Source organism: Eucyclogobius newberryi, unplaced genomic scaffold (genome assembly GCF_026437365.1).
Source record: "Eucyclogobius newberryi isolate DKJ021-1_F unplaced genomic scaffold, fEucNew1.0.hap1 SCAF_6, whole genome shotgun sequence".
NCBI lineage: Eukaryota > Metazoa > Chordata > Actinopteri > Gobiiformes > Gobiidae > Eucyclogobius > Eucyclogobius newberryi.
This window is the reverse complement of record NW_027316278.1, coordinates 35256115-35282036: the sequence shown is the minus strand read 5'-3', so window position 1 is coordinate 35282036 and position 25922 is coordinate 35256115. Positions and strand designations below refer to the sequence as shown.

The 25922-nt window shown below is 45.6% G+C and overlaps 1 protein-coding gene across 1 annotated transcript; it reads left to right on the top strand.

Moving 5' to 3' along the window:
• On the top strand, positions 1 to 25235 carry rsph14 (radial spoke head 14 homolog). The gene is made up of 7 exons (XM_072434037.1): positions 1 to 241; positions 895 to 997; positions 1391 to 1509; positions 18285 to 18439; positions 23226 to 23386; positions 24030 to 24166; positions 24944 to 25235. The coding sequence occupies exons 1-7, from the start codon at positions 67 to 69 to the stop codon at positions 25219 to 25221; spliced, it is 1128 nt and encodes a 375-aa protein (XP_072290138.1). The 5' UTR covers positions 1 to 66; the 3' UTR covers positions 25222 to 25235.
• Positions 25236 to 25922: the final 687 nt, after the last annotated feature.

Genomic DNA, 25922 nt, shown 5'->3' with positions numbered 1-25922 from the left:
GGGTGTTTTGCCGGAGTTCACTGCTCTTCGCCCGAGCACAGGCGCGTCTCCGGGCTTCTCCGTGCCATGGCCCTCGCGGTGGCGGACCAGAGTCGGGCTCCGGTGGCCTACGGGCTGCGGGCCGTGCCTCAGCTGTTCGAGGAGCTGAAGAATCCGGACCCGGGGCGGAGGTGGCGGGCTCTGAACTCTCTCTGTGATCTGCTGCACGACCCGGAGCGGCTGCACCAGACCATCACTTCAGGTTTTTAAATGTATTTCAATGATCAAAATGGCGATAAAACTTCGTCATACAATGGAAAATTCACGCAGCATCCTAACTGTTGAGAAAAGGCAAACTAAATAATACAACATTTCAAGGCTCAAGACATTTAATGAGTTTTAAAGATTTTTTTTTTTACAAAGACAACTATTCATTTATTTAAAGCAATAAAACTTGATTCATTCAATCATTGCAGGTAGTAGTTATTCCTTACTCTTTATGGCACCAATTCTCAAAGTTCAGGATTTTTGTAACACTGTTCTGTCTACTACTTCTAAGTACTAACATATATTATGTAATTTCCTGGTGTTTATTTGCCAGTTATACAGTAAATAACTTACAGAAAAAAACAAAAAAATGTTAATATCTGCGTTAAATAGACAAATATGATGTTATGAATAATAAAGGATGAGCCTTAAATGTATAGCAAGGAACATTTTAAGATTCAAAAAGTATTCTTTTCTATTTTTCTAAACTCAATTCAAGGATGCCTGTTTCGCTCATTGATTCTGCAGACGTACACCATGTTTTTCAGTCTCATTCCCATTCTTCTTTCCTCTTAAACAGCCCGTGTGTCTCTGATTGGCTAATCCACCTGTCAATAACGCAATATATTGTTTCTGTGTTTGTTTCAGGCCTGGTGGAGGAATTGAGTCCGCTGTTACGGGACCCGGACTCAACTGTGAGGACTCGAACCTGTGACCTGCTGCACCTGCTCACCGCCCACGCCATCGGACGGTAAACGCTGCCACTTTCCCACACGTGAAGTCCTTCACGCTCAGACAGTAAAATGTGATAATAAGAAATGACGGTTTTCATATTATTCGTTGGCGTTGATTTTTGATTTACTTGTGTGAAACTGCCTCTTGTGGCGTTCGATTCACCCCAAAATAGTATGAAGCGTAAGGTCATTTTGAGATATTGATCAATGATTGGTTCTTGAATCATAATTTGATAAAGATTAGTAATAAAAGTGCATACTGTATACAATATGGACCACAGCAAACAGAGAATACGAGTTTTGGGAGTGACTGGAGAGTTGAATCTTCCTAAATGTAGTAGTGTGAAATCTTGTCATTTAGCCTCCCTCGCTCTCTTGTTGTGTATTGATCTTGTGTTGTCGTTGCACAGCCGTGCTCTCCTCTCGTCCTCACTGCTCGCCCCGCTCTCGCTCCTGCTCAATGACCCGGACTGTGGCTGCAGGACCGCAGCGCTCAGAGTTCTGCACGGCATCACCCTCCTGCCCTCAGGTCTATGACACTATGACCAGGCCACACCTCAGGCTGTTTAGACCTGCTTTAGTCCTGCTTTATACCTGCTTCAGTCCTGCTCTAGTCCTGCTCTAGTTCTGCTTTAGACCTGCTTTTGTCCTGCTTTAGTCCAGCTTTAGACCTGCTTTAGTCCTGCTTTAGTCCTGCTTTAGTCCTGCTTTGGACCTGCTCTAGTCCTGCTTTAGTCCTTCTCTAGTCCTGCTATAGTTCTGCTTTAGTCCTGCTTTAGACATGCTTTTGTCCTGTATTTGTCCTGTATTTGTCCTGCTCTAGTTCTGCTTTAGACCTGCTTTAGTCCTGATTTAGTCCTGCTCTAGGCCTGCTTTAGTCCTGCACTAGAACTGCCTTAGTCCTGATTTAGTAATGCTTTAGTCCTGCTTTAGACCTGCTCTAGTCTTGGTTCGGTCCTGCTTTAGTCCGGCTTTAGTCCTGCTTTAGTCTTGCTTTAGGCCTGCTTTACTCCTGGTTTAGTCTCTGCTCTAGGCCTGGTTTAGTCCTGCTTTGGACCTGCTTTAGCCCTGCTTTAGTCCTTCTCTAGTCCTGATTTAGTCCTCCTCTAGGCCAGCTTTAGTCCTGCACGAGAACTGCTTTTGTCCTGCTTTAGTCCTTCTCTAGTCCTGCTATAGTTCTGCTTTAGTCCTGCTTTAGTCCTTTTTTAGTCCTGCTTTAGTCCCACTTTAGTCCCGCGTTAGGCCTTGTTTTGTCCTCCTTTAGTCCTCCATTAATCCTGCTCTAGGCCTGGTTTAGTCCTGCTTTAGTCCTAATCTGGGCCTGCTTTAGTCCGGCTTTAGTCCTGCTCTAGGCCTGGTTTAGTCCTGTTTTAGGCCTGCTTTAGGCCTGGTTTATTCCTGCTTTAGGCCTGCTTTAGGCCTGGTTTTTCCTGCTTTAGTCCTGCTTTAGTTCTGCTCTAGGCCTGGTTTAGTCCTGCTTTAGTCCTGCTTTACTCCTGCTCTAGGCCTGGTTTAGTCCTGCTTTAGTCCTGTTCGAGGCCTAGTTTAGTCCTGCTTTAGTCCTGTTCTAGGCCTGGTTTAGACCTGCTTTAGTCCTGCATTAGTCCTGCTTTAGTCCAGCTTAAGACCTGCTTTAGTCCTGCTTTGGACCTGCTTTAGTCCTGCTTTAAGTCCTTCTCTAGTCCTGCTGTAGTTCTGCTTTAGTCCTGCTTTAGACATGCTTTTGTCTTGCATTTGTCCTGCTTTAGACCTGCTTTAGTCCTGATTTAGTCGTGCTCTAGGCCTGCTATAGTCCTGCACTAGGCCTGCTTTAGTCCTGCTTTACTACTGCTTTAGTCCTGCTTTAGACCTGCTTTAGGCTTGTTTTAGTTCTGCTTTAGTCCTGCTCTAGTCCTGCTTTAGGCCTGCTTTAGTCCTGCTTTAGTCCTGCTTTAGTCCTGCTTTAGACCTGCTTTATTCCTGCTTTAGGCCTGGTTTAGTCCTGCTTTAGTACTGCTTTAGGCCTGCTTTAGTACTGCTTTAGTCCTGCTTTAGATCTGCTCTAGTGCTGGTTCGGTCCTGCTTTAGTCCGGCTTTAGTCGTGCTCTAGTCCCTGCTCTAGTCCTGCTTTAGTCCTGCTCTAGGCCTGGTTTAGGTCTGGTTTATTCCTGCTTTAGTACTGTTTTAATACTGCTTTAGACCTGCTTTAGGCCTGCTTTAGTCGTGCTTTAGTCATGCTTTAGTCCTGCTTTAGGCCTGATTTAGTCCTGCTCTAGACCTGCTTTAGTCCTGCTTAAGTCCTGCTTTTTACTACTTTAGGCCTGCTCTAGGCCTGATTTAGACCTTTTTTAGTCCCGCTTTAGTCCTTTTTTAGTCCTGCTTTAGTCTTGCTTTAGGCCTGCTTTAGGCCTGGTTTAGTCCTGCTCTAGGCCTGGTTTAGGCCTGGTTTAGTCCTGCTTTAGTACTGCTTTAGTCCTGCTTTTGTCCTGCTCTAGTCCTGCTTTAGTTCTGCTCTAGGCCTGGTTTAGTCCTGCTTTAGTCCTGCTTTACTCCTGCTCTAGGCCTGGTTTAGTCCTGCTTTAGTCCTGCTCGTGGCCTAGTTTAGTCCTGCTTTAGTCCTGTTCTAGGCCTGGTTTAGACCTGCTTTAGTCCTGCATTAGTCCTGCTTTAGTCCAGCTTAAGACCTGCTTTAGTCCTGCTTTGGACCTGCTTTAGTCCTGCTTTAAGTCATTCTCTAGTCCTGCTGTAGTTCTGCTTTAGTCCTGCTTTAGACATGCTTTTGTCTTGCATTTGTCCTGCTTTAGACCTGCTTTAGTCCTGATTTAGTCGTGCTCTAGGCCTGCTATAGTCCTGCACTAGGCCTGCTTTAGTCCTGCTTTACTACTGCTTTAGTCCTGCTTTAGACCTGCTTTAGGCTTGTTTTAGTTCTGCTTTAGTCCTGCTCTAGTCCTGCTTTAGGCCTGCTTTAGTCCTGCTTTAGTCCTGCTTTAGTCCTGCTTTAGTCCTGCTTTAGACCTGCTTTATTCCTGCTTTAGGCCTGGTTTAGTCCTGCTTTAGTACTGCTTTAGGCCTGCTTTAGTACTGCTTTAGTCCTGCTTTAGATCTGCTCTAGTGCTGGTTCGGTCCTGCTTTAGTCCGGCTTTAGTCGTGCTCTAGTCCTGCTCTAGTCCTGCTTTAGTCCTGCTCTAGGCCTGGTTTAGGTCTGGTTTATTCCTGCTTTAGTACTGTTTTAATACTGCTTTAGACCTGCTTTAGGCCTGCTTTAGTCGTGCTTTAGTCATGCTTTAGGCCTGCTCTAGGCCTGATTTAGACCTTTTTTAGTCCCGCTTTAGTCCTTTTTTAGTCCTGCTTTAGTCTTGCTTTAGGCCTGCTTTAGGCCTGGTTTAGTCCTGCTCTAGGCCTGGTTTAGGCCTGGTTTAGTCCTGCTTTAGTACTGCTTTAGTCCTGCTTTTGTCCTGCTCTAGTCCTGCTCTAGACCTGCTTTAGTCCTGCTTTTTTCCTACTTTAGTCCTGCTTCTGTCCTGCTCTAGGCCTGATTTAGTCCTTTTTTAGTCCTGCTTTATTACTTTTTTAGTCCTGCTTTAGTCCCACTTTAGTCCTGCTTTAGGCCTGGTTTTGTCCTGCTCTAGGTTTGGATTAGTCCTGCTTTAGTCCTGCTCTAGGCCTAGTTTAGTCCTGCTTTAGTCCTGCTCTAGGCCTGGTTTAGTCTTGCTTTAGTACTGCTTTAGTTCTGCTTTAGACCTGCTCTAGTCCTGGTTCGGTCCTGCTTTAGTCCGGCTTTAGTCCTGCTTTAGTCTTGCTTTAGGCCTGCTTTAGGCCTGATTTAGTCCTGCTCTAGGCCTGATTTAGGCCTGGTTTAGTCCTGCTTTAGTACTGTTTTAGTACTGCTTTAGACCTGCTTTAGGCCTGCTTTAGTCGTGCTTTAGTTCTGCTTTTGTCCTGCTCTAGTCCTGCTCTAGACCTGCTTTAGTCCTGCTTTTGTCCTGCTTTTTTCCTACTTTAGTCCTGCTTTTGTCCTGCTCTAGTCCTGCTCTAGGCCTGATTTAGTCCTTTTTTAGTCCTGCTTCAGTACTTTTTTAGTCCTGCTTTTGTCCCACTTTAGTCCCGCTTTAGGCCTGGTTTTGTCCTCCTTTAGTCCTGCTTTAGTCCTGCTCTAGGCCTGATTCAAGTCCCTATTTAGTCCTGCTTTAGTCCTGCTCTAGGCCTGGTTTAGTCCTGCTTTAGTCCTGCTCTAGGCCTGCTTTAGTCCGGCTTTAGTCCTGCTCTAGGCCTAGTTTAGTCCTGTTTTAGTCCTATATTAGGCCTGCTTTAGGTCTGGTTTAGTCCTGCTTTAGGCCTGTTTTTTCCTGCTTTAGTCCTGCTCTAGGCCTGGTTTAGTCCTGCTTTAGTCCTGCTCTAGGCCTAGTTTAGTCCTGCTTTAGTCCTGCTCTAGGCCTGGTTTAGTCCTGCTTTAGTCCTGCTCTAGGCCTGGTTTAGTCCTGCTTTAGTCCTTCTCTAGTCCTGCTATAGTCCTGCTCTAGTCCTGCTTTAGTCCTGCTTTAGTCCTGCTTTAGTCCTGCTTTAGTCCTGCTTCAGACCTGCTTTAGGCCTGGTTTAGGCCTGCTTTAGTACTGCTTTAGGCCTGCTTTAATACTGCTTTAGTCCTGCTTTAGACCTGCTCTAGTGCTGGTTCGGTCCTGCTATAGTCCTGCTTTAGGCCTGGTTTAGTCTTGCTCTAGGCCTGGTTTAGGCCTGGTTTATTCCTGCTTTAGTACTGTTTTAGTACTGCTTTAGACCTGCTTTAGGCCTGCTTTAGGCATGCTTTAGTCGTGCTTTAGTCCTGCTTTAGTCCTGCTTAAGTCCTGCTTTTTTCCTACTTTAGGCCTGCTCTAGGCCTGATTTAGTCCTTTTTTAGTCCTGCTTTAGTCTTTTTTTAGTCCTGCTTTAGTCCTTTTTTAGTCCTGCTTTAGTGTAGCTTTAGGCCTGCTTTGGGCCTGGTTTAGGCCTGCTCTAGGCCTGGTTTAGGCCTGGTTTAGTCAAATCAAATCAAATCAATTTATTTTTGTAAGGCCCAAAATCACAACAACAGTTGCCTCTGAGGGCCGAATCAACAACGTCTGTGGTGGCGATGGAGTCAGACAATGTCTGTGGTGGCGAGGGACGATGTCCCAGGGTCCTCTGTCCTTAGACTCTCCTTCTCGGCCAGGAAAAACTACAAAAAAAACCTCTTTGGGAAAAAAAGCGTAGAAACCTGGAGGAGTTCCAGTGAAGGAGAGATCCGACTCTCACAGACGGACAGACAGACACGAGGAGACTGGAGCTGGACCCACTCTTCAGGCAGATGAAGAATCGTCGGAGTCGAGCTGGACCCACTCTTCAGGCAGATGAAGAATCGTCTGAGTCGAGCTGGACCCACTCTTCAGGCAGATGAGGGACCGTCGGAGTCGAGCTGGACCACTCTTCAGGCAGATGAGGGACCGTCGGAGGTGAGCTGGACCCACTCTTCAGGCAGATGAGGGACCGTCGGAGGCGAGCTGGACCCACTCTTCAGGCAGACGAGGGACCGTCGGAGGCGAGCTGGAGCCACTCTTCAGGCAGATGAGGGACCGTCCACACGGGGCAGGGACCACTTCACCAGGAGAGTGGCATCTGGGTCCACAGGTCCTCAGGAGTGAGAGAAAGAAAAAGAAGGCGGTGAACAGTTTGCAAGTGGAATTAAAAAATAAATATTGTTTGATAGAATAATTAGTCAGAAGAAGAGGATAGTGCTCAAGCTGTCATACTTCCCCCAGCATAGTTGCTCCTAGGGCAGCATAGCTAGAGCTGTGGGTTTATATTTCTGTTCCTAACTAGTCTGACCATAAGCGATTTCGAAGAGGAACGTTTTAAGCCTGGACTTAAATGAAGAGAGTGTCAGCATATTTAACATGGGTCGGGAGCTGATTCCATAACACAGGCGCTTGGTAGCTAAACGCTCTACCTCCTACAGTACTTTTAGAGACTCTTGGGACCACCAGAAGGCCGGCATTCTGAGAGCGAAGAGCTCTGTTTGGATGATATGGTATATAGTACCATATCACCCTACCATCCTACCTAGGATGGTAGAGGCTAGGATGGGGCCATGTAGGTCAGGAGTAGAATTTTAATTTTGATTCTAAACTCGACGGGGAGCCAGTGAAGAGACTTCAGCACTGGCGTAATGTGCTCTCTTCTTTTTGTTCCTGTTAGTAATCTTGCTGCTGCATTTTGAACCAGTTGAAAGCTTCTTATGGAGCTTTTAGGACAGGCTGCGAGCAGGGAGTTACAGTAGTCTAATCTAGTCGTTACAAATGCATGGATAAGTTTAGTCCTGCTTTAGTACTGTTTTGTTACTGCTTTAGACCTGCTTTAGGCCTGCTTTAGTCCTGCTTTAGTCCTGCTTTAGTCCTGCTTTTGTCCTGCTTTTGTCCTGCTTTTGTCCTGCTCTAGTCTTGCTCTAGGCCTGATTTAGTCCTTTTTAGTCCTGCTTTAGTATTTTTTTAGTCCTGCTTTAGTCCCACTTTAGTCCCGCTTTAGGCCTGGTTTTTGTCCTCCTTTAGTCCTGCTCTAGACCTGCTTTAGTCCTGTTTTTTTCCTACTTTAGGTCTGCTCTAGGCCTGATTTAGTCCTTTTTTAGTCCTGCTTTAGTCCTTTTTTAGTCCTGCTTTAAGTCTTGCTTTAGGCCTGCTTTAGGCCTTGTTTAGTCCTGCTCTAGGCTTGGTTTAGGTCTGGTTTAGTCTTGCTTTAGTACTGTTTTAGCACTGCTTTAGACCTGCTCTAGGACTGCTTTAGTCCTGCTTTAGGCCCGCTTTATGCCTGGTTTTGTCCTCCTTTAGTCCTGCTCTAGGCCTGATTCAAGTCCTGGTTTAGTCCTGCTTTAGTCCTGCTCTAGGCCTGCTTTAGTCCGGCTTTAGTCCTGCTCTAGGCCTGGCTTAGACCTGTTTTAGTCCTGTATTTGGCCTGCTTTTGGTCTGGTTTAATCCTGCTTTAGGCCTGGTTTTTCCTGCTTTAGTCCTGCTCTAGGCCTGGTTTAGTCCTGCTTTAGTCTTGCTCTAGGCCTAGTTTAGTCCTGCTTTAGTCCTGCTCTAGAACTGGTTTAGTCCTGATTTAGTCCTGCTCTAGGCCTGGTTTAGTCCTGCTTTAGTCCTTCTCTAGTCCTGCTAGAGTTTTGCTTTAGTCCTGCTTTAGTCCTGCTTTAGACATGCTTTTTTCCTGCATTTTTCCTGCTTTAAACCTGCTTTAGTCCTGTTTCAGGCCTGGATTAGTCCTGGTTTAGTCCTGCTTTAGTCCTGCTTTAGTACTGCTTTAGTCCTGCTTTAGTACTGCTTTAGTCCTGCATTAGACCTGCTCTAGTCCTGCTTTAGTACTGCCTTAGTCCTGCTTTAGTAGTGCTTTAGACCTGCTTTAGGCCTGCTTTAGTCCTGCTTTAGTACTGCTCTATAGTCCTGCTCTAGACCTGCTTTAGTCCTGGTTTAGTCCTGCTTTAGTACTGCTTTAGTCCTGCTTTAGTACTGCTTTAGTCCTGCTTTAGACCTGCTCTAGTCCTGGTTTTGTCCTGCTTTCGTCCTGTTTTAGTCCTGCTTTAATCTTGCTTTAGTGCTGCTTTGGTCCTGCTTTCGTCCTGTTTTAGTCCTGCTTTAATCCTGCTTTAATCTTGCTTTAGTGCTGCTTTAGTCCTGCTCTAGGCCTGCTCTAGGCCTGGTTTAGTCCTGCTTTAGTACTGTTTTAGTACTGCTTTAGTCGTTCTTTAGTTGTGCTTTAGTCCTGCTTTTGTTCTGCTCTAGTCCTGCTCTAGACCTGCTTTAGTCCTGCTTTAGTCCTGCTTTAGTCCTGCTTTTTCCTACTTTAGGCTTAATCTAGGCCTGATTTAGTCCTTTTTTAGTCCTGCTTTAGTCCCTTTTTAGTCCTGCTTTAGTCCCACTTTAGTCCCGCTTTAGGCCTGATTTTGTCCTCCTTTAGTCCTGCTCTGGGCCTGATTCAAGTCCTTCTTTAGTCCTGCTTTAGTCTTGCTTTAGTCCTGCTCTAGGCCTGCTTTAGTCCGACATTAGTCCTGCTCTAGGCCTGGTTTAGTCCTGTTTTAGTCCTGTATTAGGCCTGCTGTAGGCCCGGTTTAGTCCTGCTTTAGGCCTGCTTTAGGCCTGATTTTTCCTGCTTTAGTCCTGGTTCGGTCCTGCTTTAGTCCGGCTTTTGTCCTGCTTTAGTCTTGCTATAGGCCTTGTTTAGTCCTGCTCTAGGCCTGGTTTAGGCCTGGTTTAGTCCTGCTTTAGTACTGTTTTAGTACTGCTTTAGTCCTGCTTTAGTCCTACTTTAGGCCTGTTCTAGGCCTGATTTAGTCCTTTTTTAGTCCTGCTTTAGTACTTTTGTAGTCCTGCTTTAGTCCCACTTTAGTCCCGCTTTAGGCCTGGTTTTGTCCTCTTTTAGTCCTGCTTTAGTCCTGCTCTAGGCCTGATTCAAGTCCTTCTTTAGTCCCGCTTTAGTCCTGCTTTTGTCCTGCTCTAGGCCTGGTTTAGTCCTGCTTTAGTCCTGCTCTAGGCCTGCTTTAGTCCGGCTTTAGTCCTGCTCTAGGCCTTTTTTATTCCTGTTTTAGTCCTGTATTAGGCCTGTTTTAGTCCTGCTTTAGGCCTGTTTTTTCCTGCTTTAGTCCTGCTCTAGGCCTGGTTTAGTCCTGCTTTAGTCCCGCTCTAGGCCTGGTTTAGTCCTGCTTTAACCCTGCTCTAGGCCTGGTTTAGTCCTGCTTTAGTCCTTCTCTAGTCCTGCTATAGTTTTGCTTTAGTCCTGCTTTAGACCTGCTTTTGTCCTGCATTTTTCCTGCTTTAAACCTGCTTTAGTCCTGTTTCAGGCCTGGTTTAGTCCTGCTTTAGTCCTGCTTTAGTCCTGCTTTAATACTGCTTTAGTCATGCTTTAGTTCTGCTTTAGTCCTGCATTAAATCTGCTCTAGTCCTGCTTTAGTACTGCTTTAGTATTGCTTTAGTCCTGCTTTAGTCCTGCTTTAGTCTTGCTTTAGTCCTGTTCTAGGCCTGGTTTAGGCCTGTTTAGTCCTGCTTTAGTCCTGCTTTAGACCTGCTTCTAGGCCTGGTTTAGTCCTGTTTTAGTCCTGTATTAGGCCTGCTTTAGTCCTGCTTTAGTTCCACTTTAGTCCCGATTTAGGCCTGGTTTTGTCCTTCCTTTAGTCCTGCTTTATTCCTGCTCTAGGCCTGATTCAAGTCCTTCTTTAGTCCCGCTTTAGTCCTGCTTTTGTCCTGCTCTAGGCCTGGTTTAGTCCTGCTTTAGTACTGCTTTTAGTCCTGCTCTAGTCCTGCTCTAGGCCTGGTTTAGTCCTGCTTTAGTCCTGCTCTAGGCCTAGTTTAGTCCTGCTTTAGACCTGCTCTAGGCCTGGTTTAGTCCTGCTTTAGTCCTGCTCTAGGCCTGGTTTAGTCCTGCTTTAGTCCTTCTCTAGTCCTGCTATAGTTTTGCTTTAGTCCTGCTTTAGTCCTGCTTTAGACCTGCTTTTGTCCTGCATTTTTCCTGCTTTAAACCTGTTTTAGTCCTGTTTCAGGCCTGGTTTAGTCCTGGTTTAGTCCTGCTTAAGACCTCCTTCAGTACTGCTTTAGTCCTGCTTTGTACTGCTTTAGTCCTGCATTAGACCTGCTCTAGTCCTGCTTTAGTACTGCTTTAGTCATGCTTTAGTCCTGCTTTAGTCTCGCTTTAGGCCTGCTTTAGGCCTTCTTTAGTCCTGCTCTAGGCCTGGTTTAGGCCTGCTTTAGTCCTGCTTTAGTACGGCTTTAGTACTGCTTTAGTCCTGCTTTAGTACTGCTTTAGTCCTGCTTTAGTCATGCTTTAGTCCTGCTTTAGTCTCGCTTTAGGCCTGCTTTAGTCCTGCTTTAGTACTGCTCCAGACCTGCTCTAGACCTGCTCTAGACCTGCTCTAGACCTGCTTTAGTCCTGCTTTAGACCTGCTCTAGTCCTGGTTCGGTCCTGCTTTAGTCTTGCTTTAGGCCTAGTGTTGGTCTTGTTTAGTCCTGCTTTAGTACTGCTCTAGACCTGCTTTAGTCCTGCTTTAGTACTGCTTTAGTCCTGCTTTAGACCTGCTTTAGTCCTGCTTTAGGCCTGGTTTAGTCCTGGTTTAGTCCTGCTTTAGTAATTCTCTAGTCCTGCTCTAGACCTGCTTTAGGCCTGCTTTAGTCCTGCTCTAGGCCTAGTGTAGGTCTTGTTTAGTCCTGCTTTAGTACTGCTCTAGACCTGCTTTAGTCCTGCTTTAGTACTGCTTTAGTACTGCTCTAGACCTGCTTTAGTCCTGCTTTAGACCTGCTTTAGTCCTGCTTTACTACTGCTTTAGTCCTGCTTCAGTACTGCTCTAGTCCTTCTTTAGACCTGCTCTAGGCCTGGTTCGTTCCTGCTTTTAGTCCTGCTTTTAGTCCTGCTGTAGTCCTGCTTTAGACCTGCAATAGGCCTTGTTCGGTCCTGCTTTAGTCCTGCTTTATTCATGCTTTAGTCCTGCTTTAGTCCTGCTTTATTCATGCTTTAGTCCTGCTTTAGTCCTGCTTCAGGCCTGCTTTAGGTTTGGTTTAGTCCTGTTCTAGACCTGGTTTAGGCCTTATTTAGTCCTGCTTTAGTACTGCTTTAGACCTGCTTTAGGCCTGCTTTATGCCTGCTTAGTCCTGCTTTTGCCCTGTTCTAGTCCTGCTCTAGTCCTGCTTTAGTCCTGCTTTAGTCCTGCTTTACTCCTGCTCTAGGCCTGCGTTAGGCCTACTATAGTCCTGCTTTACTCCTGCTCTAGGCCTGGTTTATTCCTGCTTTAGTCCTGCTCTAGGCCTGGTTTAGTCCTGCTCTAGGCCTGCTTTAGGCCTGGTTTAGTCCTGCTTTAGTACTGCTTTAGACCTGCTTTACTCCTGCTCTAGGACTGCTTTAGTCCTGCTTTACTCCTGCTCTCGGCCTAGTTTAGTCCTGCTTTAGTCCTGCTCTAGGCCTAGTTTAGTCCTGCTTTAGTCCTGCTCTAGGCCTGGTTTAGTCCTGCTTTAGTCCTTCTCTAGTCCTGCTATAGTTTTGCTTTAGTCCTGCTTTAGACCTGCTTTTGTCCTGCATTTTTCCTGCTTTAAACCTGCTTTAGTCCTGTTTCAGGCCTGGTTTAGTCCTGCTTTAGTCCTGCTTTAGTCCTGCTTTAATACTGCTTTAGTCCTGCTTTAGTACTGCTTTAGTCCTGCATTAGATCTGCTCTAGTCCTGCTTTAGTACTCGTTTAGTACTGCTTTAGTCCTGCTTTAGTCCTGCTTTAGTCTTGCTTTAGTCCTGTTCTAGGCGTGGTTTAGGCCTGGTTTAGTCCTGCTTTAGTTCTGCTTTAGACCTGCTTCTAGGCCTGGTTTAGTCCTGTTTTAGTCCTGTATTAGGCCTGCTTTAGTCCTGCTTTAGTTCCACTTTAGTCCCGCTTTAGGCCTGGTTTTGTCCTTCCTTTAGTCCTGCTTTATTCCTGCTCTAGGCCTGATTCAAGTCCTTCTTTAGTCCCGCTTTAGTCCTGCTTTTGTCCTGCTCTAGGCCTGGTTTAGTCCTGCTTTAGTACTGCTTTTAGTCCTGCTCTAGTCCTGCTCTAGGCCTGGTTTAGTCCTGCTTTAGTCCTGCTCTAGGCCTAGTTTAGTCCTGCTTTAGACCTGCTCTAGGCCTGGTTTAGTCCTGCTTTAGTCCTGCTCTAGGCCTGGTTTAGTCCTGCTTTAGTCCTTCTCTAGTCCTGCTATAGTTTTGCTTTAGTCCTGCTTTAGACCTGCTTTTGTCCTGCGTTTTTTCTGCTTTAAATCTGCTTTAGTCCTGTTTCAGGCCTGGTTTAGTCCTGGTTTAATCCTGCTTTAGACCTCCTTCAGTACTGCTTTAGTCCTGCTTTGTACTGCTTTAGTCCTGCATTAGACCTGCTCTAGTCCTGCTTCAGTACTGCTTTAGTCATGCTTTAGTCCTGCTTTAGTCTCGCTTTAGGCCTGCTTTAGGCCTGCTTTAGTCCTGCTCTAGGCCTGGTTTAGGCCTGCTTTAGTCCTGCTTTAGTACTGCTTTAGTCCTGCTTTAGTACTGCTTTAGTCCTGCATTAGACCTGCTCTAGTACTGCTTTAGTCCTGCTTTAGTCCTGCTTTAGTACTGCTTTAGTACTGCTTTAGTCCTGCTTTAGTACAGCATTAGTCCTGCATTAGACCTGCTCTAGTCCTGCTTTAGTACTGCTTTAGTCATGCTTTAGTCCTGCTTTAGTCCTGCTTTAGTACTGCTTTAGTACTGCTTTAGTCCTGCTTTAGTACTGCTTTAGTCCTGCATTAGTCCTGCTTTAGTACTGCTTTAGTCATGCTTTAGTCCTGCTTTAGGCCTGCTTTAGTCCTGCTCTAGGCCTGGTTTAGGCCTGCTCTAGTCCTGCTCTAGACCTGCTTTAGTCCTGCTTCAGTACTGCTTTAGTACTGCTTTAGACCTGCTTTAGTCCTGCTTCACGCCTGCTTTAGTCCTGCTTTAGTCCTGCTCTAGTCCTGCTCTAGTCCTGCTCTAGACCTGCTCTAGACCTGCTTTAGTCCTGCTTTAGACCTGCTCTAGACCTGCTTTAGTCCTGCTTTAGTACTGCTTTAGACCTGCTTTAGGCCTGCTTTATGCCTGCTTAGTCCTGCTTAAGTCCTGCTCTAGTCCTGCTCTAGACTTGCTTTAGTCCTGCTTTAGTCCTGCTTTAGTCCCGCTTTCGTCCTGCTCTAGTCCTGCTCTAGACCTGCTCTAGACCTGCTTTAGTCCTGCTTTATTCCTGCTTTAGTCCTGCTCTAGGCCTGCGCTAGGCCTACTTTAGTCCTGCTTTACTCCTGCTCTAGCCCTGGTTTAGTCCTGCTTTAGTCCTGCTCTAGGCCTGGTTTAGTCTTGCTCTAGGCCTGCTTTAGTTCTGCTTTAGTCCTGCTCTAGGCCTGGTTTAGTCCTGCTCTAGGACTGCTTTAGTCCTGCTTTAGTCCTTCTCTAGTCCTGCTCTAGACCTGCTTCAGTCCTGCTTTAGTACTGCTCTAGGCCTGGTTCGGTCCTGCTTTAGTCCTGCTTTAGTCCTGCTTTAGTACTGCTCTAGGCCTGGTTCGGTCCTGCTTTAGTCCTGCTTTAGTCCTGCTTTAGACCTGCTCTAGTCCTGGTTCGGTCCTGCTTTATTCATGCTTTAGTCACGCTTTAGTCCTGCTTTAGTCCTGCTTCAGGCCTGCTTTAGGTCTGGTTTAGTCCTGCTCTAGACCTGGTTTAGTACTGCTTTAGACCTGCTTTAGGCCTGCTTTATGCCTTTTTAGTCCTGCTTAGTCCTGCTTTTGTCCTGCTCTAGTCCTGCTCTAGTCCTGCTCTAGTCCTGGTTAAGTCCTGTTTTAGGCCTGCTTTAGGCCTGGTTTAGTCCTGCTTTAGTCTTGCTTTAGTCCTGTTCTAGGCGTGGTTTAGGCCTAGTTTAGTCCTGCTTTAGTTCTGCTTTAGACCTGCTTCTAGGCCTGGTTTAGTCCTGTTTTAGTCCTGTATTAGGCCTGCTTTAGTCCTGCTTTAGTTCCACTTTAGTCCCGCTTTAGGCCTGGTTTTGTCCTTCCTTTAGTCCTGCTTTATTCCTGCTCTAGGCCTGATTCAAGTCCTTCTTTAGTCCCGCTTTAGTCCTGCTTTTGTCCTGCTCTAGGCCTGGTTTAGTCCTGCTTTAGTACTGCTTTTAGTCCTGCTCTAGTCCTGCTCTAGGCCTGGTTTAGTCCTGCTTTAGTCCTGCTCTAGGCCTAGTTTAGTCCTGCTTTAGACCTGCTCTAGGCCTGGTTTAGTCCTGCTTTAGTCCTGCTCTAGGCCTGGTTTAGTCCTGCTTTAGTCCTTCTCTAGTCCTGCTATAGTTTTGCTTTAGTCCTGCTTTAGACCTGCTTTTGTCCTGCGTTTTTTCTGCTTTAAATCTGCTTTAGTCCTGTTTCAGGCCTGGTTTAGTCCTGGTTTAATCCTGCTTTAGACCTCCTTCAGTACTGCTTTAGTCCTGCTTTGTACTGCTTTAGTCCTGCATTAGACCTGCTCTAGTCCTGCTTCAGTACTGCTTTAGTCATGCTTTAGTCCTGCTTTAGTCTCGCTTTAGGCCTGCTTTAGGCCTGCTTTAGTCCTGCTCTAGGCCTGGTTTAGGCCTGCTTTAGTCCTGCTTTAGTACTGCTTTAGTCCTGCTTTAGTACTGCTTTAGTCCTGCATTAGACCTGCTCTAGTACTGCTTTAGTCCTGCTTTAGTCCTGCTTTAGTACTGCTTTAGTACTGCTTTAGTCCTGCTTTAGTACTGCATTAGTCCTGCATTAGACCTGCTCTAGTCCTGCTTTAGTACTGCTTTAGTCATGCTTTAGTCCTGCTTTAGTCCTGCTTTAGTACTGCTTTAGTACTGCTTTAGTCCTGCTTTAGTACTGCTTTAGTCCTGCATTAGTCCTGCTTTAGTACTGCTTTAGTCATGCTTTAGTCCTGCTTTAGGCCTGCTTTAGTCCTGCTCTAGGCCTGGTTTAGGCCTGCTCTAGTCCTGCTCTAGACCTGCTTTAGTCCTGCTTCAGTACTGCTTTAGTACTGCTTTAGACCTGCTTTAGTCCTGCTTCACGCCTGCTTTAGTCCTGCTTTAGTCCTGCTCTAGTCCTGCTCTAGTCCTGCTCTAGACCTGCTCTAGACCTGCTTTAGTCCTGCTTTAGACCTGCTCTAGTCCTGGTTCGGTCCTGCTTTAGTCTTGCTTTAGGCCTGCTTTAGTCCTGCTCTAGGCCTAATGTAGGTCTTGTTTAGTCCTGCTTTAGTACTGCTCTAGACCTGCTTTAGTACTGCTTTAGTCCTGCTTTAGACCTGCTTTAGTCCTGCTTTAGGCCTGGTTTAGTCCTGGTTTAGTCCTGCTTTAGTAATTCTCTAGTCCTGCTCTAGACCTGCTTTAGTCCTGCTTTACTACTGCTTTAGTCCTGCTTCAGTACTGCTCTAGTCCTTCTTTAGACCTGCTCTAGGCCTGGTTCGTTCCTGCTTTTAATCCTGCTTTTAGTCCTGCTTTAGTCCTGCTTTAGACCTGCTATAGGCCTTGTTCGGTCCTGCTTTAGTCCTGCTTTATTCATGCTTTAGTCCTGCTTTAGTCCTGCTTCAGGCCTGGTTTAGGTCTGGTTTAGTCCTGCTCTAGACCTGGTTTAGGCCTTGTTTAGTCCTGCTTTAGTACTGCTTTAGGCCTGCTTTATGCCTGCTTAGTCCTGCTTTTGTCCTGCTCTAGTCCTGCTTTAGTCCTGCTTTATTCCTGCTTTAGTCCTGCTTTACTCCTGCTCTAGGCCTGGTTTAGTCCTGCTTTAGTCCTGCTCTAGGCCTGGTTTAGTCCTGGTTTTGTCCTGCTTTAGTACTGCTTTAGACCTGCTTTAGGCCTGCTTTATGCCTGCTTAGTCCTGCTTAAGTCCTGCTCTAGTCCTGCTCTAGACTTGCTTTAGTCCTGCTTTAGTCCTGCTTTAGTCCCGCTTTCGTCCTGCTCTAGTCCTGCTCTAGACCTGCTCTAGACCTGCTTTAGTCCTGCTTTATTCCTGCTTTAGTCCTGCTCTAGGCCTGCGCTAGGCCTACTTTAGTCCTGCTTTACTCCTGCTCTATCCCTGGTTTAGTCCTGCTTTAGTCCTGCTCTAGGCCTGGTTTAGTCTTGCTCTAGGCCTGCTTTAGTTCTGCTTTAGTCCTGCTCTAGGCCTGGTTTAGTCCTGCTCTAGGACTGCTTTAGTCCTGCTTTAGTCCTTCTCTAGTCCTGCTCTAGACCTGCTTCAGTCCTGCTTTAGTACTGCTCTAGGCCTGGTTCGGTCCTGCTTTAGTCCTGCTTTAGTCCTGCTTTAGTACTGCTCTAGGCCTGGTTCGGTCCTGCTTTAGTCCTGCTTTAGTCCTGCTTTAGACCTGCTCTAGTCCTGGTTCGGTCCTGCTTTATTCATGCTTTAGTCACGCTTTAGTCCTGCTTTAGTCCTGCTTCAGGCCTGCTTTAGGTCTGGTTTAGTCCTGCTCTAGACCTGGTTTAGTACTGCTTTAGACCTGCTTTAGGCCTGCTTTATGCCTTTTTAGTCCTGCTTAGTCCTGCTTTAGTTCTGCTCTACTCCTGCTCTAGACTTGCTTTAGTCCTGCTTTTGTCCTGCTCTAGTCCTGCTCTAGTCCTGCTCTAGTCCTGGTTAAGTCCTGTTTTAGGCCTGCTTTAGGCCTGGTTTAGTCCTGCTTCAGGCCTGCTTTAGGCCTGTTTTTTCCTGCTTTAGTCCTGCTCTAGGCTTGGTTTAGTCCTGCTTTAGTCCTGCTCTAGGCCTGGTTTAGTCCTGGTTTAGTCCAAGTTCAGTCCAGGTTTAGATATGGTTCTGATTTCTGACCCAGAGGAGAGGAGAGGAGTTGAAATTTGGGTAACGTTTTATAATAAAGAGACATTCATTGGTGCATTTTCATGCATGAACAACTGATATATTCGTACACGGTGTCGTGATGTATTTACGCATTAGTTCACTATGATTTATCAAGAATGACCATGATATCGTGTGGTTTTGTTAATAATAACAATATTCAGACCAGAACTCAGATGTTATTGCTTTACCAGTAAAATATTTAGCATTCATTTGACTTATTTTCTACGGCCCAGAAATACAAACATTCTTACATCAGTATTGGCTTTCCACAGATCGGATCGGTAACTTGGCCCGGTATCTTCTATCTGCTTGTTTCCATGGTATTTTGAGTGCATAGTGTGTAGTATTTTGGGCAAAACAAAAACATCTCTATTGGGAAAAGCTAGTCGATCCTCCAATGTTCACTGGCATAACTGTGAAACATATTTGACTTTTGGTATTAACGTAATGACCAGGCCTATTTGCCTTTTGAGTAATAACTGTGCAGTTTGTCATGATTCTTTGATGATGATTTAGCTGAGGCAACTCAATAATAAGAATAAGTTCATCACAGCTGTAACAACCTTTTATGTTATTGTGTGTGACACTCATAGTCATAGTCTAAAAGTTTAAGATGTTTGTTATTACAGTATTTTATTTGATGAAACCAAATCAAATCATGATAAATTATGATGAATTCATGTCTCCTTATTATAAAGCCAAAGGAGTTTAAAAACATGATTACACACTTGCACACGTTTGGTTTCATTCACATGTTTCAGTTTCCTGCGGAGCTCACAGCACATCATCAACTGTCATCCACCAAGGTCCTCAGGGTTTTTAAAGTCCACCCCTCTGCTGGTGTTTCATGTAGATGTATTTCATAGTAGTCAAGGCCTGAAGGGATTCTGCCTGTGTTTTATTCTATGTTATGAAATAGGAAATACCAGGAATGAACTGGTTTAAAAAGCTAGAACGATGCATATTATGAGATGTATAAAAAGTATGTATCAAATAAATGTTTATTTTTTGCCTTTCTTCAGGAACTGAAGCTTTACTGAGTTTAGTCCCAAAACTATTCCAGAAACTGAGAGAGACAATTCAGGACACAGACGAGGCGCTAGGACGCAAGGAAGGAGCAGAGGAGGGAGGAAGCAAGGAAGGAACAGAGGAAGGAGGTGAACAAGGAGACACAAAGGTAAAGATGAGGAAAGAGGTTTACACTTAATATAATAAGATCAGGAAATCATGTCACTCTAAATGTTCTGTGTCGCGTAACAAAACTACATTTGTGTCTACAGTTCTACAGTTACCATAGTGACACCATGCACACATTGGCAAACACGGCCTAATACATTTTTGATTTTAAAAAATAGCTTACAAAGTTATCAAAATCTGTTCTACTGACCCACTAATATTATAATCCATCCCATCTCACAGGTTTGGCGTGAATAGAGCACAGGTGTGCCTTAGGCTGGCCACAATAAAAGCCCACTCTGATATGTTGGGGTTTACTTTATTGGAGGGTCTGGGGGTCAGTGTCATGGACGCCGATGTTGCTGGATATTGGCAGGAACTGGAACACGCTGTTGAATTTGCTGATCCGGGGCCCAAATGTGCTCAATGTGTGACGTGTCCACAGTCTTTCATCCAGAGCATCAGGCCCCGTGTGGAGGCTTCTGTCCTGGAACCTGAACACGTCGCAGCACTCAGAGGACATGTCACCCACTGGGCTGTTTGGGACGCTCTGTATCAGCATTTAAACAAAGCTCAGTTTAATCAAATCAAATCAAATCAATTTATTTTTGTAAGGCCCAAAATCACAACAACAGTTGCCTCTGAGGGCCACAGGGAGAAATGAATCAACAATGTCTGTGGTGGCGATGAAGTCAGACAATGTCTGTGGTGGCGATGGAGTCAGACAATGTCTGTGGTGGCGATGAAGTCAGACAATGTCTGTGGTGGCGAGGGACAATGTCCCAGGGTCCTCTGTCCTTAGACTCTCCTTCTCGGCCAGGAAAAACTACAAAAAAAAACCTCTTTGGGAAAAAAGCGTAGAAACCTGGAGGAGTTCCAGTGAAGGAGAGATCCGACTCTCACAGACGGACAGACGGACACGAGGAGACTGGAGCTGGACCCACTCTTCAGGCAGATGAGGGACCGACTGAGGCGAACTGGACCCACTCTTCAGGCAGATGAGGGACCGTCGGAGTCGAGCAGGACCCACTCTTCAGGCAGATGAGGGACCGTCGGAGGCGAACTGGACCCACTCCTCAGGCAGATGAGGGACCGTGGGAGGCGAGCTGGACCCACTCTTCAGGTAGATGAGGCACCGTCGGAGGCGAGCTGGACCCACTCTTCAGGCAGATGAGGGACCGACTGAGGCGAACTGGAGCCACTCTTCAGGCAGATGAGGGACCGTCCACATGGGGCAGGGACCACTTCACCAGGAGAGGGACATCTGGGTCCACAGGTCCTCAGGAGTGAGAGAAAGAAAAAGAAGGCGGTGAACAGTTTGCAAGTGGAATTAAAAAATAAATATTGTTTGATAGCATAAGTAGTCAGAAGAAGAGGATAGTGCTCAAGCTGTCATACTTCCCCCAGCACAGTTACTCCTAGGGCAGCGTAGCTGAAGCTGTGGGTTTATCTTTCTGTTCCTAACTACTCTGACCATAAGCGATTTCGAAGAGGAACGTTTTAAGCCTGGACTTAAATGAAGAGACTGTGTCAGCATATTTAACATGGGTCGGGAGCTGATTCCATAACACAGGGGCTTGGTAGCTAAACGCTCTACCTCCTACAGTACTTTTAGAGACTCTTGGCACCACCAGAAGGCCGGCATTCTGAGAGCGAAGAGCTCTGTTTGGATGATATGGTTCTATAGCATCTTTGAGGTAGGATGGGGCCATGTCATTTATGGCTTTGTAGGTCAAGAGTAGAATTTTGAATTTGATTCTGGACTCGACGGGGAGCCAGTGAAGAGACTTCAGCACTGGCGTAATGTGCTCTCTTCTTTTTGTTCCTGTTAGTAATCTTGCTGCTGCATTTTGAACCAGTTGAAAGCTTTTTATGGAGCTTTTAGGACACGCTGCGAGCAGGGAGTTACAGTAGTCTAATCTAGTCGTTACAAATGCATGGATAAGTTTTTCGGCATCACTTTTAGGCAGGATTCTTCTGATTTTGGCGATGTTGCGCAAATGGAAATAGGCTGTTTTACAAGCTTGATTTATATGAGCTTTAAATGAGAGCTCCTGGTCAAATAAGACTCCAAGGTTTCTTACAGTAGAACTGGAGGCTACACTGACATTGTCCAGTGTGACTATCTGCTCAGATAGAGCGTCTCGTAGATGCTTAGGGCCAAGCACAATGACCTCGGTTTTTTCAGGGTTAAGAAGCAGGTAGTTTAGTGTCATCCAGGTTTTTATCTCCTTCACACAAGTACTAAGTCTGTCTACTTGATCGCTCTGATCAGGTTTCATTGATAAATACAGCTGAGTGTCGTCTGCATAGCAGTGGAAGTTAATGTCATGCTTTCTGATAATGTTGCCTAATGGTAGCATATAAAGAGTAAACAGAATTGGACCGAGTACCGAACCCTGTGGCACACCGTAAATTACTTTAGAGCTTGGTGAGGAGCTCTGGTTTACATTAACAAATTGGAACCTATCAGATAGATAGGATTTAAACCAGCTGAGGGCTGTTCCTCCAACACCTACATCACATTCTAACCTCTGCAGTAGAATGTTGTGGTCAATGGTGTCAAACGCTGCGCTGAGGTCCAACAGAACCAGGATTGAGACCAGTCCATCGTCAGCGGCTAATAACAAATCATTTGTGACTTTAACTAGTGCAGTTTCAGTGCTGTGGTGGGCTCTGAACCCTGACTGGAAAACTTCAAATAAGTTGTTGTCCTGCAGGTGGCGACAAAGCTGTTTTACTACAACTTTTTCAAGGATTTTAGAGACGAAGGGAAGATTTGAAATAGGTCTGTAGTTTACCAATAGGTCGGGATCTAGATTAGGCTTTTTCAGAAGAGGTTTAATGACTGCATGTTTGAAGGACTGTGGAACATAGCCACTTTCGAGTGAAGTATTTATTATATTAAGAATAGGGTCTATAATTAGGGGAAGAATGTCTTTGAGGAGTCTGCTTGGAATGGGGTCTAGGACACAAGTTGAGCTTTTAGAGGACATAATGGCTGAAGTTATCTCTGCTTGATCAACAGCTGTGAACCTTTCTAGGTTTACAGGTGGATTTATATGGGACGTTAGATTTACAGCTTGGGCTAGTTCAGGGCTAATAGCGGGGGTAATTTCATCTAATTTATCTCTGATTGTTTTTATTTTATTATTAAAAAATAGGAGGAAATCATCAGAGCTAAGTGTAGCTGGGATTGAGGGCTCTACTGCACTGTGACAGTTTGTTAGCCTAGCTACAGTGCTGAAAAGGAATTTAGTGTTACTTTTGTTGACTTCTATTAGATTTGAATAATATCTGGTTTGGGCCTTACGCAGAGCCTGCTTATAGGACAGCAGGCAACTTTTCCATGCTTTTAGGGATTCTTCGGTGTGAGAGCGACGAAATAATCCCTCTAACTTTCTAACTCTTTGTTTATGTGAACGCAGTTCTTGGTTGTACCATGGGGAGGCGCGCTTTGGCCTAATGACCTTCTGTTTTAACGGCGCGACAACGTCAAGAGCAGACTTCAGAGAATTCATGGTCAAGTCGACACATTGATCACTTAAACTGGGACTAAAACTGTTCTCAGCAGGATCACATGACATGTCACTGAATATTGGCTCTATTATTTCTTTGAATTTTGAGATAGATTTTTCAGATATTGTCCTTTTCATTATAACTTTATTTTGTGGGACTGGATGATCTTTAAGAATAAACTGAAAGGTAATTAGGAAATGATCTGACAATATAGGGTTTTGAGGGAGGACAATGAGGTCACTAATCTCTGTTCCATACGTTAGGACAAGATCCAGAGTGTTCTTGTGAGTGTGAGTCGGTTTATTTACATTCTGAGTGAAACCAATGCTGTCTAACAAGGCGCTGAAGGCATTACTGAGAGCGTCATCACTCATGTTCACGTGGATATTAAAGTCTCCAACTATAACTATTTTATCCCAGGCTAACACTAAGTTTGATATAAAGTCAGAAAACTCTGTTAAAAACTCTGAGTAGGGACCAGGAGGTCGGTAGATAACTATGAACAAAACTCCTTTTTGGTTTTTCATATTTGGACATGTGATTGACAGCATAAGGCTTTCAAATGAGTGAAATGCATTGTTAGTTTTAGGGCTCATGAGTAGGCTTGAGTGGGAGATCACTGCCACACCACCACCTCGGCCTGTGCTCCTGGCAGTCTGAAAGTTAACATGGCTGGGTGGGGTGGACTCATTTAGTCTGACGTAGTCGTCTTGTTGAAGCCACGTTTCAGTTAGAGCTAGAAGATCTATGTTATAGTCACTAATTAATTCATTAACTAAGAGCGATTTGGAGGAAATTGCTCTAATGTTTAGCAGTCCACATTTTACGTGTTTATTCATTTGTGTATTTGTGATTGTTATAGTTTAAAGAGCTTCAGACAGAGCAGTGCCTCCAGTTAGCTTCACACCCACAGCTAATGTTGATGACGTCATGTCCAAGATCTCAATAGTAGTTAGGGTTAGGGTCAGGGTTAGGGTTAGGGTCAGGGTCAGGGTCAGGGTCAGGGTCAGGGTCAGGGTTAGGGTTAGGGTCAGGGTCAGGGTCAGGGTTAGGGTTAGGGTTAGGGTTAGGGTTAAGGTTAGCGTTAGGGTTAAGGTTAAGGTTAAGGTTAGGGTTAGCCATGAGGCTATATGGCAGTGCCGCGGTTCCTGAAACTGCTGGGCCATTTGACCGCGCCGCGGCTCTGCAGCCACAGCCAATACAGAAATGTTTTGCAAGTATATAGGAGGATGGGAAGGCATCTGACACTTTACTTTCATGTACCTCAGGAGGAAGAGTTGGTTCTGCTGCTGTCCATCCTGGAGCGGTGCTCTCGCCTGGATGCCGTCCCGGCTCTGACCTCAGACGGTGTTGTGCAACTTCAGGTCCACTTGAACCACGGCTCGGCTCATGTGCGCAAAGAGGCGGCGGCGGCCATGATGGCTCTCAGGTCAGAACTGCAGCGCCCCCTGCATGTCAGAGGAGGCAACACTTCAAAGTCTATTTACTGTTGTTTAGTCAAAACGCTTAATCGTCTGAAGTGAGTAGTTTTCAGGTTTTACAGACGACTTCACAAAGCTCTGCTGCTCTAATAACAAATATAACACTGCAGCCATTGAAAAGTCTAGGCCTGGTTTAGACCTGGTTTAGACCGGGTTTGGACCTGGTTTGGACCTGGTTTGGACCTGGTTTGGACCCGGTTTAGATCCGGTTTAGTCCTGGTTTAGAGCTAGTTTGGACCTGGTTTAGACCGGTTTTGGACCCAGTTTGGACCTGGTTTAACCTGGTTTAGATCCGGTTTAAACCTAGTTTGGACCCGGTTTATTCCGGGTTTAGACCCTGGTAAGTCCTTGTTTAGTGCCGGTTTAGTCCGGGTTTGGATCTGGTTTAGACCTGGTTTTGACCCGGTTTAGACCCGGTTTGGACCCGGTTTGGACATGGTTTATTCCGGATTTAGACCCGGTTTAGTCCCAGTTTAGACCTGGTTTAGACTCGGTTTAGACCTGTTTTGCACCCGGTTTAGTCCTAGTTTGGACTTGGTTTAGACCCGGTTTAGTCCCGGTTCAGCATGTGTAACGCTTGGTGTTCCTCAGTGTTCCTCTGGAGGGGAAGCAGCAGATCTGTGCTCAGGGTGTCCTCTCAGACATCCTGACTCTGCTCCAGGACCCGGACACCGAGGTCAAGGCCAACGCCGCTGGAGTATGCATGAACGCGCTCGTCATCACCAAAGGTACGACTCCCTGCTCTTGTGTCTCTGAGCAAGACCCCACAACTTCTCCATTGTGTCCCTGTGGAAGGTTGTGGGTCAGACTCTGGACAGATGTTTGTTGTTTTTCCTCCCGTTTGATATAAATCCACATATTTTGGGCCCGGCCCTTTCCTTCCTGGGATTATTATTATTGTTTTGTGTTTTCTTGAGAATTCCCTGAACCTGTTTAGTGCTCTCCCACTTCCTGTTTGGTCTCCATCCTCATCCTGTTTGTCTCCGGATGAAAATGGCATCCTTTGTTTTTAAAGTTTACAGACAAAATGGCTAATTGCTAGAGTAGTCAGATTCTCACATAGTAGAGCTCTGCCCCTGGACCAAGCTCCCAGGGAACAAGATGGTCGCCATTTAAAATCAATGGCTTTTCTCCTACACGATCGCGTGACCACCAATCAGAGTGAGAGCTGCTAGAGCAGGACAGAGGGAGTTAAAACTAAAACTAGGATTTTGAGCTGGAAAAAAGGCAAAAAAAAGTCGCCACAAAATCCGACCTTTGTTAGAACTGTAGGTTCCTTTCAGTCCTGTTTTTTTGTCCTAGTTTATTCCTGGTTTTGTCCTGATTTTTTTCCTTTAGGCCTTTGTGTCCATGTTTGTCCTAGAGTCTAAACTTGGTTTGGTCCTGCTTTTTATCCAGATTTAGACCACCGTTTCCTCCTGATTTAAACCTGTTTTTATCCTGATTTAGACCTTGTTTAGTCCTGGATTTCTCCTTGAGACCAGTTGTGTTGCGTCTGTGTGCAGGTAAGCTCCAATGTCTGGACCTGGGTCTGATCCCGGTCTTGTTGGACATTGTCTCGTCAGAGGATCTTAGTGTGACCTCTGTGGACCCGGAGCAGACCCGGAGCAGGAGGGTTCTGGTCCTGTACTGCCTCCGGGCCCTCACGTTGCTCAGCGAGGCCCCCGCTGCTCGCCGCCTCCTGATGGAAGAGCGCCCCCGTCTGGAGAAGTGGCGACACATGGACCCAGAGCTGAGCCGCGCTGCAGAGACCGCACTCAGGGTCATCAGCTGGACCCCATAATATACACTTTTAGAGCTTTTTTTTTCAATAAAAAATGTTTAAATGAAGTCTTTTGAAGTCGGAGGGTACTTTTTTGTTTGCTTATTTTTCATCCTAGGCAGACTATAATCTTTATTTAGTAATGACTCAGATTCAGTCCTTGTTATAGGAATGACTATTCAGATCAGCGAGAAGACAAAGCAGAAGTTTAAACACACTGGATTTCAGCTCTGAAACACACATTTCTGACTGGAGGATTGCCTCATGATAAAATAAACAACTGGTCCTTCATGTCTAATATTTTTGTAATTAAGAATAAATCTGCATTATATTTGTTTTCAGTAAAAGCTTTGATTTGATGTTTGTTTGTATTCAGGACTCACAGAGGCCAAGTTTGTATTTCAAATATTGAAAACATTTCCTCTAAATTCGGGATGTCACGATTTCAAATGTTAGTGTAACAACTATTGTGAGAATAAACATCACGATTTAACGATTATTCGTGATCGTTTACATCACGACCAAAACAATAATAAAATCCACCATTTTTAGGCCCGAGCGCCACAAGCTGGCGAGAGGCCTATTAGTCTCATAAGGCCGTGCGAAGCATGGCTGCGAGCGCGAAGCGCGAAGCGCTCGCCCACTTCCAAACACTCACTAACTCACTCCTTCACTCACACACGCCCCGTTCATACTAATTAGTAGTAGGAAAATGGAACATT